The 18,847-nt window shown below is 39.7% G+C and overlaps 1 protein-coding gene across 3 annotated transcripts in view; it reads right to left on the bottom strand.

The window, feature by feature from the left end:
* LOC149223410 (Chaperone DnaJ-domain superfamily protein) overlaps positions 1-18,847 on the bottom strand; it is a 473,939-nt gene that overhangs the window by 346,892 nt on the left and 108,200 nt on the right. For all 3 annotated transcript variants that reach the window (XM_089383282.1, XM_089383281.1, XM_089383280.1), the window contains exon 2: positions 17,820-17,900. In XM_089383282.1, the coding sequence (XP_089239408.1) occupies positions 17,820-17,900 (81 nt within the window). The remainder of the gene's footprint in view (positions 1-17,819; positions 17,901-18,847) is intronic.

The raw sequence follows: 18,847 nt of genomic DNA, 5'->3' as shown, positions 1-18,847 counted from the left end.
CAAAGACTGTGTCCAACGAGGGGCAGTACAGTTGACGTACACTCCTACAGGAGAACAGGTGGCAGACATCCTCACCAAGGCTCTAGGAAGAACAAAGTTTGTTTATTTCAGGGACAAGATGGGGATGGTGAAGAATCCATTTCAGTCGCAAAAATGGATAAGTATCGGGAGTTGCAGTGCAACTGTTAGTAGTGGCAGTGCTATGGGCAGCATGATGCATCATGTTGAGAGGGAGCTGCAGTACAGATGTAGGAGTGGCAGTGACAGTGTCATGGGCAACAATACAAGAAGCAATAGTGCAGTGAATGTGGGACAACAGGCCAAGCATCAACATAGAGGACCGATGCGGAGGATCAGTGTGATGCTTCTATGGAGAAGCAATGTTAGAGCTCATTCCTCGCTAAGAGGGAGTGTTGATTTTGGGTAGCATCGGATGTGCTCTAGCCTTGAAATTTGGTGGAGAGGCTAAGGCACATGAGATCTCCAAGACCCAGAAATCGTTTGGAGAAATTCCACCCGGATGAGGAGTTATTAAAATAATTAATAATTTTAATGGGTTCCTAAGTCTAAACTTAGGAAAATAAAAATGTTAATGGGTATTAATAAAGATAAAGGTGAGAAGCTTCTAAGAGACAAGGATCAAGTCTGTTTTAATCTTAGCCATTGATTAGAGACTTAATCTCGGTTGTTGATTCATCAACAAGAAAGGTATAAGAGAAGACTTGAGGATCATTAGGAGACATATCGGCAAATACTCAGTATGCCAAGGAAAATCGATTCTCAAAGAGAAGGAGATCGATTTCAGAAGGAGAGTTGTAGGGTGGAGGAAGAGGAGGGCATCAGCAGCAATCAGTGACTGAGGAGGAGGTGACGCAGGCGCATTGAATGACAACGCAGACGGAGACGCAATCCAAGGGAGACGCAGCCTTCATGCAGAGTGACGTAGAACCACGCAGAGTGACGCAGAAGTGGGAAGGGTCTCCAGGGTGTCAGAAAGTTTCCAAGCTCAGGTGTTCTCTCTCAGTTTCTCTGTAAAATCATACCTTGTAAAACGATTGTTGTTGAAGATTAATAAAACCCTCATCTAGTACACCAGTTTTCCCCCATTGGGTTTTTCTAGGGACAATTGTCCAAAAACAATTGTGTTGATGTGATGGGTTCTTGTGCATGTATTTTCTCTATGTAATTATGTGATAACTGCAGTAGAATTTATTTAATTGTTTGCTGAAGGGATTTCGTAAATAACTTATTGTGAAGAATAAGTAGGTGAAATAAATCAATTGCTGCAGTAGAATTTCGGGTTAGAAATTTTAACATAACTTTGTCATTTTTATGTGTGTGCTAGCATTTCTTAGTTTCCAACGCTTTTATTTTCCGTAGTATTTTTGTGAAGATTGCAATGTGATTATTTCATCGTTGTCGTAGCAATAAACTAATAAATTAATTTATAGTTAGAAGAAATAATTCCAATTGCTGCAATAGAATTTCCAGTAATGAAATTTTCACATTATGGAGTATAAGCTTGCTAGAAGTGGCAAAACTATTGTGCTCAGGGACTACAACCAAGAGAGCCAGATTGATAACCCTAGTTCACTATCAAAGAATGACATTTGCAATGAGAAGAAGGGTAGCCCTCCATGCCCTAAGTTTGCCTCATTGGAGCAACACAAGAAGGCAATAGAGGGAAGAAGTCCCTATGAGTTGAGGAGCAGTAGTGGATAGTCTAAGAGTTGTTCATTAACGGAGTTGTGAACAACTCGTAAGAAGACCCTATGTGTTGAGTCATTGTTGGACAAATGATCAACTAGAGGGTAGATTGGAGCCATGTTCAGTGACCTAAAGGAGCAGATTCATTGATAGAGACAAAGCTACAGATTGGAAGCAGACGAACTAGTAGATTTGTTTAGGATACAACCAAGGGAAGATGTGAATTCGAGTACATCAACGAGTAGATCAATTGTATCTTGTTCAAGGCAGATTGGTTGTCATAGTTGTTGACAACAAGCCCTAGTTTTATGTACTTGTATGAGTGATTGTAAAAGGGCCATGATCACAAGTACGTGAGCCCTAGATTGTTATATTATAGTTGTTAATATAATGAAGCAGGGTTGAAAATTTTAAAAATTGTCATGTTCGCTAGTTGATTCACAAATGTGTGTAATTTTCATTGTGCAAATTAGAATGGTTTAGGCATTTGGGTATGTTTGTGTCAGATATTTTAAGACCAAACCTAGATTCTCATGTGCCATGGAAAATCAACATGGTATCAAAGCTACTTTGAAGGGCTAGTGGTTCAGCGTGTGCACAGTGGAAGCATGTGAGCTAGTGGAGATCGTGTAGACTCAGCGGCTGTCTAGCTTTAGAAGGAGCAGCCCTAAGGAAGTGTGAGGTCTTCAAGCTCTGATAAGGCAGAGACACTACAGAGATAGTGATCCATTCTACAGGGTACATTGCAGTGATGGATGCCAAATGGGCTAGTGTCGTCGGAGACTTCCAAGCAGTGGAAGTACCTCCCTCGCACAAAATCTGAGCAAGTCCTCAGAGATCTAGTCGAAATAAGCCTGCCCAGGAATAGAGCGTTGAGACCCCTACATTGGCTAGGTTGGAGGGTTGCGAGGAGTATTCTTGAGCACTGTAAGGTCTAATTAGCAGCTAGAGCAAGGCTACAAGTTCTGGAGAAGCAACGCATGCAATTTTTGGACTAGACGTGAGGGTTGGAAGGTCTACACAAGCAGACTTTAGGGCAGATCTATGGAGCCCTAAAAGAAGGCCCAAACCTTCAGATTAGTGTGTGCACAGGGTCGTGGACCTCAAGGATGATGAAGACATCAAGATGAGGAGTATTGAGTTGATTCTCATGATGATTGCATGCAAGTGAATGGAGGATTGTCCAAGGGTTTGAATAAAGATGTTAAAACCTAGTTCAGGGCAGATCTAATACAAGTACAATTCTCTTAAGCACAGACAGATCTGAAAGGGTTCTGTGTATGTTCAGGGCATTAAGAAATAGGAGTTTTGGCCATGTTCTTTATGGAAAGATCCCTGTGTATAGGTTGAAGGTTCTGCGAAACCTCATTAGAGTTGAGACCCTTAAACAGCTGAGAAAGAGGGGTCGTTAGGTCTATTGACTTGCTAGATAAGGGTCGAGGACTTGTACAGTAGTAATAGACCTAGGTTGACGTGTTTTCTATGCAATCTAAACCGGCTATGTGAGTTGTGTTAGGGCCATAGATCAGCGCACAGGACCGTGTCACTTGTAGAGGTTACAAGTAGAGGTCTTTATCATAACAATGAGGATAGCTCCAGTTTATCTCATTAATTCTACTCGACTAGGCTCATAATTCTTTTAGTTTCTCATCGTTTTCGTTTAGTATCTCATAGTTTTTTTTTATCTCCTCCATGATCCTCTGTGTACTCTATCTTCCTTGCATCAACAAAATGTCCATAGTTTTACCCATCACTATGCATGCATGCCTACACCTCCACAATCTTGCTAGCTTCCCCATAGCTAGCCAAGATCATGCTCTGATACCACAATAATGTTCCAAATCAAAAATTTACAACAATAAATAGAGACATATACAAGGAAACAACAACGATAGACAAACACTACGCATGAATATCAAAGACCAAGAAATAAAGGCGGAACAATTGAACCATTTTATTAATACTGATAAAACATGAGTACAATGATAAAATAATGGAACCCGGGCTTGCTAATGCTACCTTTGCAAACCCCAAGTGAAAATCTAATGGCCCAGGTGTTGGAATGGATCTCCTACAAATTTTGCACACTGCCCAAAAACTCTGTCAACTATTGTTGGTGTGGAACTGGGATTCTACCCTCAATATCACCCGAATCAATCTGAAATTACAGCCATGGGCTCCTCTCCTAAAACCCATAAATACCCTGGAAAGGTTTGCCTCAACTCCAAGCCAAAACTAAACCCACAAAGTGATACGAACTTTTCGGTTAATCCGCAATACGCTCTGATATAAGAATGGAGGATTTTGGCCTGAATACTGACTGGAAAATTCTGCAAAATTAACTGGAGCCTCCTCCCAATAAACCCACAAGAACCCAAAAAACGTTTCTACTGAATCCAACATGCCCCAGCAACCCCAAGAAATGTGTGTGGCTCTAACTGGTTGGAAAAATGCCCCGTAAGAGGAATTCTGCTGCAGAAATCCCAAAAAAATCCAGAAAAATCTCCTCCAGTCCCTGCAAATCACCCCTCAAAATTTCCTTATTTCTCCTTGGCCCAAACTCCCAAATCTCCCTGTCAAGATGTCTGCGCAATAGCTGCCAGTAAACCCTTGCACAATCCTAGGAAATAGAGCTCGATCCTCTAAATAACTACACCTTCAACTCTGCAATTTGTCAAGGGAAGCCTGCTCTTTACGTGGGTAAATTCTCTACAAATTCTCTACCCAAGAGACTCCTTTTTTGCTGGCTCTTTTCACCCCCACGATTTGCCTTCTGCATCCCTGGAGAATTACGCCACTGCTGATGAATAGCCTACAATTTTAACTCTTCAAATACCTAGAACGATTTCCCTATTGCTCTCTTAGGGTGACACTCTAAGTCACCGTGTTCATGTTCATGTTCCAATTCGATGACCTTGAAATTCGAATAAAGTGTCACCTAAAATTTTGTCGATAAAGTTCAGCATAAAATTCGACATATAGAGATATGAAAATATATATATATATATATATATATATATATATATATTAATTGTAAGCAGGCTGAAAAATAAATGTGACATTCATCTTTATAGATTCTATTGTATGTACTTTGGGCATATCTCAAAGAATTCTAAAAATTTATGATAGCTAGAAAATTTTCATAAAAATTTAAAGAACTACTCCATAAAAAGAATTATGAAATTTATGATAGCTAGAGAAATTTGCAGAACATCAATCAAATTTATGACAGCTAGAGAATCCAAAAAAATCCGAAATTTATCACAGCTAGGGGTTAAAGCCTAGAAAACATTCTAAAATTTATGACAGCTAGCTGCTAGAACACATTGAAAATTCCAAAATTTTGAAATTCTACAGTTTATTTACAAACTATCTGGCATCAATCAAATAGATGTTTATTTCTCATAAAACATAAATTCATATAACAAATTTGTTGCCATGGAAGGATGTAGAGGTGGGTTGTGGCATGTCAATTTTCAAAGTCCATAATGCACATTGCAAACACATAGGATTATTGCTCAAACATTTAAATCATTTCCACATATAAACCATGAAAGTGAGTGCCAATAAAGAACCAACTCCCATACATAGTAAACAAGGTTAGAAATTCATCATAGGCATTGGCACCCATATCAAATTCAACAAAACCATGGCCCATACCAGATTTCATATAATGAAAAAAATCTGATCAAAAAATATTCCAAATATATGAACTTTAAAGTTTAAAGTAGCTTGGCAGTTTTAGAAAATTGTTCATGCAAAAAGTAAACTAAAAGTCTAAAACGGGAACACGAGCTTTATTCTTGATGTTCCCGTGGCCTACTTGTTATATCAAAAAGTCCTATATCATCAAGAGAAGTAGGGGCTATGAATCCATTAGAAGCATGAGCATCAGATTCATCACTCAATTCCCTGTCAATGTCACTATCAATGTGAAAATCAGCTCCATCCCTTGATGCATTAGGAACAGGATTGATCCATGGAGTAGAGGAATTGGATGACTCATTAGCCACATTCTTCAAAGCCAACTGCAAGTTACTATGAACATAAACAAGGTCTTCTAATCTTCCAGATAGCAATCTATTTATTTTCTTGGAATGAATGTGGTCAAAGGAACTCTAATTCCTTTCACACGTTGATGCACTTGACCCCTGGCTTAAGATACGAATTGCAAACTTTCGCAATTCTAGTGCCCCTGATCCATAAAATTCCCACCATATTGTCGAAACACTTATGCTCCTATCATACGTTGTTGATTGTGTTCCAAATAACCCTTCTTCTAACTTGTATGTCGTCAACTGACATCTGACCAAAGTTGCAATTGTTGGATCTAGATTTAGCTTCTCAATAGCATGGTAAAGTCCATTCATGACTTCTTCATCCCTATGTCTTGATAACCCAAACAATCTAGGGTCCAAATAGCATGTTGCTGCATGTAATGGACTATGCATCATCTTCCATCTTTGATCAATTACCTCCATATCTCCTGGTAGTCAGCTTCCACATTATTAAAAGCACTTGCAATGGATTCTTTGCAACAACCCATGCTTTCATAGACAACACCCATACAAGGTTTGTCACCATCGACCATGCGGAGCACATTAAAATTGGGCCACATATTTTTAAAACATTGTCAGCATTTTCCCAAAAGCCATTATTGAGCACTATTTGTTCAACATTTTTCCCCTCAGTATTGCAAAAAACAACTCTTACACTTGCTTTTTCCTCAACAACTCTTTTCAGAGTAATATAAGAAGTGGCAAACCTTGCATCACAAGGCCTCAACAACTCTTTAGATGCACTCTTCCTATATATGCTCAAAGTGAGACAATGGTTGATGATGAAGTTTGCAATTGTTTTGGCTCTTCGGATCATCTCATTGACCCAAGGAAATTTGGCTAAATCATGCAATATTAAATCCAAGTGGTGAGCTGCACAAGGGGTCCAATAAATGTTTTTATACTTTTCCATAATCATCTTCCCTACACCAACACAATTTGATGGATTATCTGTAATAAGTTAATCACATGGATCGCATTTTTCTCCCCAACCTCTTGAATTGCTTCATCAAAAATTCCAAAAAAGAAATTTGATATCTTCACTTGATCCATTGCATTAACTGCCTTCAAGAAAAGTACCCCTCAAGGACTATAAACAAGCACATTGATCAATGGGCGATGACACAAATCTGACCAACCATCACTCAAAATTGTGCATCTTGTATGCTTCCAAGACTCTTTAATCTAAACCAACATTTTTGTCACTTTGTCTCTTGTTTTCTTTAGCAAAGTGGTCCTTAAAGCTTCAAATCCAGGAGGAACATTGCCCTTCCCAAATCAATGGCCTTTTTATTACATTTTTAAAAAAATGGACTCCTGGCTACATTAAAAGGAATTGCACATACATAAAAGAATTCTGCAAAACATCATCAACTTCTTGTCTCTCCACAGGTTTCCAGAATTGATTCAATGTTTTGGTTCCACCTTTTTTTGCTGGAGTAGAACTTGATCCACCAATCGCTGAGATTGAATTGATGGTGTTTGAGGAAGACAGGGCAATCTCCCTCTCAATTCACTACGTCTTGTTCTCCCTTTTTTTACTTTTCCATCCTTGAAGTGAATAGTCTTTCTCCACTGCAGTTTTTTGTTCCTTAATGTTAAAATTGGCAACTAGGGCCAAACTCCACATGGGTCATCTTATTTATGGCAGCTGATATTTTTCTTGGATTCCTCTCTCCGAGAGGTGTAGGATTGATCTAAAGATCATCTGATTCCAACATGTACAAATGAAGTTATGAATTTATTTTGATTATGGACAAATTGTCAAGGTCGGCCAACAGACTTATGTAGGCTTAGAAGCCCAACAGAACAGACACGTCTATTCATCCTCAACATTTCCTATAAATTCATGATGCCTGAGCCTCATTTTTACATCACCCATTCACTCACATCTCTCTCTTTCCTCATCTGATTGGGTACAGCGATACGCAACTCTGGGCAGCTTTCTCTCTCACATGTGCAAAGGAAAGGAGGATGATTTTCTGTTTTGGGCGTTGACCAGTTTGACCAAATTTTAGAGGTTGTTTTCTTGGGTTGCGTTGACCAGCGTTGACCTTCCTTGACTGCATATTTGGGTGACGAATTTCTATTTGGACAGGTCGTAATTCTGGGCATGAAACCGAGGTTGTTTGACCTTTGTTTTAACCAGCATTGACTGTACTAGGGCTGGCCGCAAGGTTGACTTTCATTGACAAATTTTGACTAGACTTTTTCAGATTGTTTTGGGTTGATTAGACTTGTTGTTGGAGGTCGAAGTTGATTGGGTTTGACTGAGCTGAATTGAGGAAGAATTCTGCCCTGTTGACCAGCGTTGACTTTTTTGGTTAGGGCTCTTTTGTTGTTGTCATAAATTATCAGATTTGTAAATTGTACTATCTCTCTGTTGAACTATTGAAGAATATAAGAAGAATTGATCAAGGGTTTCCCCACATTCGGGTTTGTCCCTGGCTAGTGCCACATCTTGTGTCCTCTTGTCTTGGCTTGTCTTCTACTGTTTATGTTTATGTTCTATCTACATTTTACTATCATGTTGATGTGATTGCTAAACTGGATATTGATATTGGGCTAATAAAGAAATTGAAGTAAAATTGCTCTAAAGCATAGAACATACCATTGTTGCCTAAAATTAACATGGTATTAGAGTTGAGGTGAAGACAAAGCCCAAGCAAGAGTGAAAGAGCAATCACCAAAGACAGTTGGACAAGGACAAAAGGCTCAATGGGTTCCTCATCCCACTTCCCGGCTGAAGACAAGCTCCATGAAAAATCTGACTATCATGGATGGAAGATGTCTCTTGATTTGACCTTGGAAGAAAAAGAAGTGTTGGATTATGTGAAGGGTAAAATCCCTGAGCCTCCTTCAAATGCACCAGCTGCTGCGAAGACCAAGTACAATAGGGTTGAAGTCAAAGCAAAGAAGATTATCAGAGATTCCATTGATAAACGTCTGGTGGCCTACATCTCTGAATTGAAGACCTCCAAGGAGATCTACAATAGGTTGATCAGCATGTTCAAGGTTAGTGATGCTAATCAAATTTTATTTCTCAAAAATAAGTTGAAGGATATTAAGAAGGGCAAGGACGAGGATATTCAATCCTACTTCTTAAGGATCACTAAGATCAAGAATGATCTACTTTCGATTGGAGAGGTCATTCTTGACAAGGAACTTACTCTCACTACCCTTGGAGGACTCCCACCCGAGTGGTATGTATTTAGAACCACTATACTCAACAATGATCGAATTCCAGAGTTTGAAGAATTGATGTCGAGATGCATTCAAGAAGAAACAAGAATGGTGGAGCAAGAAATGCCTTCTAATAGAAGCAACCCCATTGCATTCTCCGCTCATGCCAAAAGGAGAAATAATGCAGGGTCTAAAGGTCATTTCAATGGAAAGCCTGGATCTAAGGGAGGAAGGAAGGGCAGGTGCTTTGTTTGCAATAAGTTTAGCCACTATGCAAGGGAGTGTCCAAATAGAAGGGACATATCACATGATGATGATCACAATCATTCCAAGGGAAACTTCAACAACAACGATCAAAGGAATGGCAGGTCCAATGGCAAGGGAAAAAGGAATGCGGGGCATCAAGGAAATGGTCGACTCTCCAAGAAAGAAAGGAACTCCAGGTATGAAGAATCAAATGTTGTTAACAATAATCAAAAGGAGTACTATCTTATATCGGCCCTCTCCACTACCTCTCCACCGAACACTTTGGGGAATTGGGTAATTGATAGTGGTGCCTAAAGGCACTTCACCGGATACAAAGAAGCTCTTTCTACTATGATAGAAAAGGAGACAAACTTGGAGATCATCCTTGGAGACGATGCCACCTATCCCGTGAAGGGAGTAGGGAATGTTACCCTTCAATTGAATCAAGGTAACAAGATTCACTTACAAGAACTACTATATGTACCTGATCTCAAGAAGAACCTAGTGTCCATTTCGGCAATGGAAGACAAAGGATTCAAGGTGGCCTTCATCGATGGAAAGGTACGTGTTTGGAAAAGAAATTTTAAAGATGCTTTTACTCTTGGGTTCAGGGTTGATACTTTGCATCAATTTGGAGGAAGTCCATTGGGAGCCATGTCTTGTGACACATCTCTACAATTTGAACTATGGCACCGGAGGTTTTCTCATCTTCATTATAAGGCCCTACCCGATGTGAGACAGAGGGTGACAAGTATGCCCAAATTCAAAGTAGAGCATGAAGGTGTATGTTCGGGAAGTGCCGAAGGAAAACTTACAAGGGGACTATTCCCCTCAAGTAATAGCAAGACCACAGATATATTGCAATTGATCCACTCCGACATATCTGGTATGATGTCAGTAAACTCTTTGGGAGGATACTTATATTATCTCACCTTTACGAATGATTATTCTCGCAAGACCTGGATCTACTTCTTGAAAAAGAAGGATGAAGTGTTCACCTGGTTATGACACTTCAAAGCATTGATTAAAAACCAATCCAAGAAGAAAATCAAGATATTGAGCATTGATAATGGGACCGAGTACGAATCCAATGAATTCCATTATTATTGCAGAGAAGCTGACATTAAGAGGGAGACTACAATGCCATACACCCCCGAGCAAAATGGTGTGGCTCAAAGGAAGAATCGCACTATTGTAGAATTTGTTTGTGCCATGCTTCATGATCAAGGGCTTCCGAAGTTCCTATGGGCTAAAGCTGCAAATACCGTTGTGTATGTTTAAAACCAATGCCCTCATCAAGCATTGGACTCCAAGACTCCCGAAGAAATGTTCACTAGTAAGAACTCGATGTCTCTCATTTTGGAATTTTCGAAAGCCCCATATATTTCATGTATCGAAAGAGAAAAGAAGCAAATTGGGTGCATCTGGGAAGAAAGGAGTCCTTGTGGGCTATAATGAAAATTCTAAGGGATATAGAATTTATGTGGTTGGTCAAAGGGAAGTTGAGATAAGTCATGATGTCACCTTCGACGAAAATATAGCCCTCAGCAAGATCAACAACCTTCCTATCTCAAGGAAGGACAAAAAAGCTGACACCGGAAAACAGGGTGCAAAAGAAGATGAAACAATGTCGGATATTGATGAACCTATGGATCCTATTGATCCTCCTCCTCAAGAGCCCTCCTCCTCCAAGAGAAGACCCTCATGGCTTAGGGAGACTCTCAAATATGCCAAGAGACATATTGCACCGAGGGGGACTTTCCGTGAAAGCAAGAAGCCGAACAGGTATCAAGGATACTTGACCGTCATGAGCACTATCGCTCAAAATGAGCCTTCATCATTTGAAGAAGCCGTGACACAACAAGTATGGAAGGATGCTATGAATGAAGAATACGAGTCAGTTATGAAGAATGATGTCTGGGATGTGGTCCCTAGACCCCTGGACAAATCAATTGTCACCTCTAAGTGGCTCTACAAAATCAAGCATGGCGCTGATGGAAGTGCAAAAAATTTCAAGGCTCGCTTTGTTGCTTGAGGTTTCTCTCAAAAGAAAGGAGTAGATTATGATGAGATATTTGCACCTATTGCTCGATACACCACCATCCGCTCAATCATAGCCCTTGCTACCTCGCAAGGATGGAACCTACATCAAATGGATGTCAAGACCGCTTTCTTACATGGTTCGATCAAAGAGGAAGTCTATGTGGAACAACCCGAGGGGTTTGAGGTTCATGATCGGGAATCTCATGTATGCAAGTTGAAGAAAGCTCTCTATGGGTTGAGCAAGCACCCCGAGTTTGGTATGAGAGGATCGATAGCCATCTTATGAAGTTGGGATTCACAAGAAGTGAAGTCGATCTGAACCTTTACTTTAAGGTTGAAAATGATAAACCTCTCATTTTGGTACTTTATGTGGACAACCTCTTTTTGACAGGTGCAGACCCTCTCATTCACAAATGTAAGAGGGAGTTGGCTTCTGAATTTGAGATGAAGGACCTAGGACCGATGCATTACTTCCTAGGGTTGGAGGTCTGGCAAAAGCCAGGTGAAATTTTCCTATCTCAAGGAAAATATGTTGTGAAGATATTGGAAAGATTTGGGATGTAGACTGCAAGCCTACGACCTGAATTGGGAAATGCTTCTGAGTATCGTCAACTCATAGGAGCACTGATGTTCTTGGTGAACTCTCGTCCGGACATATGTTTTGCAGTTAACACGTTGAGCCAATATATGGTTGAGCCTCATCATATACATTGGATCGGTGCCAAGAATCTTCTGAGATATCTTCGAGGCACAATCACTCATGGACTGAGATACACTGTCGGAGATGTGAGGCTGCATGGTTATTCTAATGCTGATTGGGCTGGCAGTGTGGTGGATCACAAGAGCACTTCGGGATGATTTTTTTCTTTGGGTTCTACTTCGATATCCTGGACGAGCAGCGAGCAGAAATCGGTTGCCTTGAGCACCGCCGAGGCCGAATACATAGCTGCTAGTATGGCCTCCTGTCAAGTTGTCTGGTTGAGGAAGCTCTTTCGTGAGCTGTTTGGGCATGTGTTGGATACCACCGTGATCCTCTGCGACAACTAGAGTGGGATCCAATTATTAGAGAATCCCGTGTTTCATGATCACTCCAAGCATATAGATATCAAGTACCACTTTATCCGAGATATGGTACAACGAGGAGCAATAAGGCTCCATCACATTGGGACTGATGAGTAGGTCGCCGATATTCTGACAAAGCACCTAGGGAAGATCAAGTTCTTGGCCTTCCGAGAACGACTTGGAGTCGTGGAGAGACCCTCTTGTGAGGGTTCTGTATGATATGGACATTGAGCTCTAGGAGCTCCGGGGGGCTTGGGGTACTTCTTGGAGCAATGAGCAACCACAGGGTGAGTGGTTCAGCCTTCCCCTAGTGGTTTGCTATGTAAAGGGTGAGTGGTTCAGCCTTCCCCTGTAATACCCCGTGGCAACATGTTGGCAGGATGAGTGGTTCATCCTTCTCCTACTGAGACATCCTACACATGCAGTCTGGGACTATGGGAAGTACCTCTCATCTTGCCAATGAGTAGGGAAATGAGGATAGGGACCATAGTACTACCGATGGATGCATCGTGTACTACCGTACTCCCTATGCTAAGATGACCGATATTGATCTAGGATCAATTGGAACTGACTTCGGGTCAGTAAGATTGGTATGAGACACTCTCTTTCGATTGGAACTAACTTCAGGTCAGACTGTCAGTAAGAGTGGTATGAGACACTCTCTTTTTGGGACTGAATTCGAGTCAGTAGAGAATGGTATGATACATTCTCGATCACTTCTTCTTCTTCATAGTTCAGCAGAGCAGTGCATTGACGGCAGAGATAGTACAGATTGGCAAATGGATTAGTAGATGGAGTTCTCCCTAGTTGAGAGGGAGTGTAAAAGTTGGCAACTAGGGCCAAACTCCACATGGGTCATCTTATTTACGACCGCTGATATTTTTCTTGGATTCTTCTCTCCAAGAGGTGTAGGATTGATCTAAAGATCACCCGATTCTGACATGTACAAATGAAGTTATGAATTTAATTTGATTATGGACAAATTGTCAAGGTCAACCAGCAGACTTATGTAGGCTCAGAAGCCCAACAAACACATCTATTCATCCTCAACGTTTGCTATAAATTCATGATGCATGAGCCTCATTTGGACATCACTCATTCACTCGCATTTCTCTCTCTCCTCATCTAATTGGGTACGCAACTCCGGGCAGCTTTCTCTCTCACACGTGCAAAGGAAAGGAGGACGATTTTCTGTTTTGGGCATTGACCAGTTTGACCAAATTTCAGAGGCTGTTTTCTTGGGCTGTGTTGACCGGCTTTGACCTTCCTTGACTGTAGATTTGGGTGAGGAATTTCTATTTGGACAGGCCGCAATTCTGGGCACGAAAACTGAGGTTGTTTGACCTCTGTTTTGACCAGCGTTGACTGTACTAGGGCTGGTTGCAGGGTTGACTTTTGTTGACCAGATTTTATTGGACTTTTCTGGAAGAATTTTGCCCTGTTGACCAACGTTGACTTTTCTGGTTAGGGCTCTTTTGTTGTTGTCATAAATGATCAGATTTGTAAATTGTACTATCTCTCTCTCTGCTAAACCATTGAATAATATAAGAAGAATTGATCAAGGGTTTCCCTACATTGGGGTTTGTCCCTGGCTGGTGCCACATCTTGTGTCCTCTTGTCCTGGCTTGTCTTCTACTATTTATGTTTATGTTCTATCTGCATTTTACTATCATGTTGATGTGATTGCTAAACTGGATATTGATATTGGGCTAGTAAAGAAATTGAAGCAAAATTTCTCTAAAGCATAGAACATACCATTGTTGCCCAAAATTAACACTTACGAGTTTTTAGTACAGCCTTCAAAACCACCTCCACTTCCATTACTAATACTAAGAAGATGATCCACTGCTCTAGTTAAAGAGCCGGTGAATTGATGCCCACACAGCTGACAGAAAAGACTTTTCCCTTCTCTTTTGATAAAATTCCATGCTACAGCAGTGGATTTTGGGGGTGCCATTGAAATTTGAAGGTTCTAATTGTTGAAGACTGAAGTGAAGCCTGAAATTTCTACAATTTTTTTTTAATTTACATTTTAATTAGTTTTATACCTTTTTGCAGAATCAAACTATAGTTTATAAAATAAATTTAAACAATCTTGGATCTACTAAGGCTGAAACCTGAGAGTCCAGACACTATATTAAATAAACCTAAATTTTAGCTACTAAATTGTATATATTAACTAATAAAAAGAAAAAGAAAAATGTGCATTTTGACTACCTGGACTACTCACTGTCGTCGTTTGTCCAGGTCGGCTTTGGCTCGTGACTGCCTAGTTGTGTCATTGTGTCACTATATGGCACGCCTGTAGACTACAGCTAAAGCCTGATGCAACCGTCGGGATCTGGGAGGAATGAAAGCCCATTAAAAATGAGCAAGCCACTATTAAAAATGCGTCAGGGATCAAGGATCAAGTGGTCATGAGTGTGGGGCCATGCGCTGTGAGAATGGCACCTGTAGGCTATGACTTTGTGAGTTGAGATTCTGCGACTTGCTATGACAGTGAGCCTGTAGGTTGTGACGCCGACAGCCGAGAAGCAGCAGTCACGGTGAGCAGGAGCAATGACCAGTGCACTGAGCCGAGGGTTGAAACTCGATGATCGAGCATTGAGCACTGAGCAGGGGTACACAGCGTCGGGTGGGAGACTGGAGTCGATGGGTGAGTCGTGACAGTGTGATTCAAGACAAAAGTTGGGGCGGAAAAACATAAAACTTTGGTTATTTGTTTAATTTTTTTTAATTGTTAAACACCCTACCAAAAACCCTAACGCGAACACAATAGAACAAAGCGAATTTCAATGATTTTTTTAGGCGAGTTTGATTTTTTATGTTTGAGTTCGAAATTCAGTTTGTGTTTGTGTCTGACATTTTGTTTGACGTTCAAGTTTGGCATTTTGTTCGGCGAACAAAATCGAATTTATTCGAATTTGCTTGAGGTTCGGCGAATTTTGAATCCCAAGGATTAAATTCGCCGAACCCAGTGACACTTGAAATTCACCGAAGGTATAGTTGGAATTTTTGGCTAGAAACCCCTTGTGCTAAGCAGCACGGTTTGTCTTGGCTAAGTAGCACGGGTTGTCTTGGCTAAGCAGCTAAAGAGAACTAATGTTGAATTGTAAAATGACCAAAAGATACCAAAGTGTGGCCCTCAAGCTTTATTTATAATTTGCTAGCCTCTTCTCTCTCTTGTGGCCCCCACTCTCCCTAATTCGCACTTCCTTCTCTTTTCTCTCTCCTCCAAGAGTGCGAGTTCCCTCTTTGACCGAATTTCTCTCTCTTGCCACCCCACATTCCACTAGAGCTACAATTTTCCTTTTATCTCCTAAATCCCAATGCCAGAAATGTCTCCTCCTTCCAAAGTTGTCTCTAATGCGGAAAAATAAAAAATGGGGACATGACATTCATGAACTTCATTAGCTGGAAATTCTGAAGAGGAATTAGTTCCTTGTTCAAGTTCATTGTTGTTTTGAATTCCAAGTCTGGATTATAAGGGGGGGGAACTATAATCATTTTTGTCAGGTTGACTATTATAATCTAAGATGTTATCATTTTCGAACCCTTGATTGTCAATTTATGTGTTTTTAGCCATAAAAAGGCAAAGCCCTATTAGTGCCAATTTGTTGGCGTGGGCTATTGACTGTCATCAACCCACAAAAGTCCACTGGGATAAAATCCTCTAAACATGCTTCCCAACCTTTATTGTCCAGGCCTCCAGTTTGCAGCACTAGTTGCTGGATTCATCTTAGGGGATTGTGGTTTTTAATTTGTTTTCTATTTTAGTTTTCAAGTACTAAAGTGCAAAATTTGAATCCTAGTACGAGGAGCAAGTTAAAAGAGAACAGGTATTGAAAAAAAATATTGCACAAATTAGAAAGCATGAACAGTTAATAACTTCTAACCCATACAATATGAAAGATGAATTAGATAGGCAACATAGTTGTATGCATTCTAATTCAAGCCTGGCTTCAAAACCCAGCTAGCTAAAATGATAAAGATGAAAGTATGAGCAAAAGATAGTTCAAAACCAGACACACAATAAACCAAAAGAGGCATGCATGACATGAAGATAGCTTCCATTCATGGACCAAAGCTTCAGCTTTATTAAATTATATTGCTAATAATACCTTGGTGTTAGTAAAATATAGCTTGTTTGCCAAAATTGAGAATCCTTTCTCCTTGCCAAGTCTACACATCTTTACAAAATTTGGAGTGAGGAAGTTGAACTGATTCAACTAACCTTGACTCTTCATATCCCTTGACTAGTCAAAACAATTAATTATTTCCATCCCTTTGTTCCTCTACAGCCTTTCCATTTACTAATTCCCTTGTCTAGCTGAAAAAGCTAGTGATATGTTGTTCATTAAATGGTGTGTGGAATCTGATTATACATAAACCATGTTTAGTTTCTCCACAATCTTTGTTTTAAAGATAAGACATGTAAAGTATATTCTTCTCTCTGACAGGTATCTTGATGCAGTTCTTGATTAGTTTTATGTATGTGTGGTAATTGCTCCAAGGAAAGCATTCTTTCCCTCTATGAATAATTCAACTAAGGACATCAAAGCAACATATGGTACAAATGCATTTTCATTTTTAAAGACAGGGAACTTGAATTCTTCAGCCACATCTATTGCAACATTGGTATCTGACAGTCCTAAAGCTGTCTAAGTTATGGTTTTCACCAGGTGATATTTGTATCCATACTTTATGGTACTTTTTTTCATTGCGAGCTGAAAATGTTAACAAATGAGTTTTTTTTGTTTTTAGATTGGAACATTTTGTATCTTTGATTTTAATGTCATGTTGTGATATTCCCTTTGTATTCATCTTTTATCTCTAGACATTTCTTCTCAGACAGAACAATGATCATAGTCGTCATGTTTTCATGAGATCATACTTGCAACATAGGTTCAATGCTCAGCGCAATTTCTATCATTCTTTTTATTTCATGTATTTTTCATGGACAACTGTTGCCCTAAATTTTTCATCTCAAATCATGGCATTGTCCCTTGCTTTGAGTGGATGTGCCTCTTGTATATCTCATGCTTAGTAAACATAGTGGAAACAGAAGAAGCATCCAAAGAAGAGCCAACAACACTAGTGGAATACATTTCCAAGGAAGCAAGTAACTAAAGCAGTTGGTCTTTGATTCTCTGTTAAAAATATAAAGGTAACAACCAACATCTTTGGAATATATCCACTTATCAGTTGTGGGATAATTGCAAATTGATAACAATGAATCAATTGTGGGATTTAAAAGAAGAATTGCAAAAGTTAATCAAAGCAGTGGTTTGCAACATAGTGTTTAGTACAAAATTTGCCTTTCCTTAATGGCGCAGCCTATCAATACTCTGGAAAAAGGAAGCAATAATAGGTATAATGTTATTTCAATACAAGCATGCATCTCAGCCAATTTTTCTTCACATCAGTTTTAGGCCACTAAGTGAATAAAATAGAAATGAAATTTATATCAGGGGATGCCAAAGCCTCCTGGTTATTTGAGGGTGGTTAGATTGGAAATACCTCGTATGCTTTTATCACACGTTGAACAATGCTACTTGCATTACCAGGACCTTTATAAACGTCTGGGTGAAATTCCTTAACCTGCCAGCCAAAACAGAGGAATGTTTTAGTTGCTACTTCGATTTTATATAAGAAGTGTAAATCCTCCTTAACAAAATACCATCTACACATGTTGGGAGGATTATTAAATTCTGATGGAAATTCTGTGTAACATTAGTCAAAGCAATTACATATACATCAACTATCATAAGGTTACATAGTTTTTTTTTCTTTTTAAATTAAATGATTTGGTTTATTTTAAACATTGAGAGCTTGTGTTATTTTAAAACCATGGCATCTCTATATAAAATTCAAAAAAACAAACCGTAACACCCCATATTTAAGCATTTCGGTATAGAGGAAGTGATGTGACACATTAGACTTGAACTACTGTTAAGTTGTCATAAAGCAATAGAAAATTTTGCAATAAAAAATGCATCCTGGTGGAAAAAATGTATGTCAAGTGCAAGTGCTCCATGAGGTGACAGGTGCATTGAGTGTAATGAATGTGATTTTGAGTCATTGGTTGACTAGAAGTTCTAGCTCATAACAATATTAGGTAATAGTTTAAAATCCATGAAATGAAAGATAAATGCCTAGATTGATTTGGGGAAAGCATGGGATATATACGACCTTGGGGAAACCATAAGGTGTTGAGAGGTGATCACAAGGGTTGAGAAGCCATCTCATGTTGGTCTTCTTTCTTAACTCTTATGTCTCTTTGGAACTTTTCGCGCTAATCTTGCCCCATCAACCACCTGTAAAATCAACCTAAAAGATCAAATAAAAATATGTTTTACTAAAGCCACTCTCCAATCAACTTTGAGGCTTTCAGCCTCATTGTCTAAGTGTTAGTGTTCCTAGCCTTAGGGAAATCCCACTCGTATTGAAGAAGAGCTAATTGCAAGCAAGGAGAGGGTCTATTGAGGTGAAAGTGACATCCTTCTTGAGTTACCTTTAGCCTTGAACCCAGTCTTTTGACTTTGGAT

The sequence above is a fragment of the Pinus tabuliformis genome, chromosome Q (assembly GCF_031772625.1).
Source record: "Pinus tabuliformis cultivar Carrire ecotype Pingquan chromosome Q, CPIR1, whole genome shotgun sequence".
Lineage (NCBI taxonomy): Eukaryota > Viridiplantae > Streptophyta > Pinopsida > Pinales > Pinaceae > Pinus > Pinus tabuliformis.
This window is presented reverse-complemented; position numbering and strand designations above follow the sequence as displayed.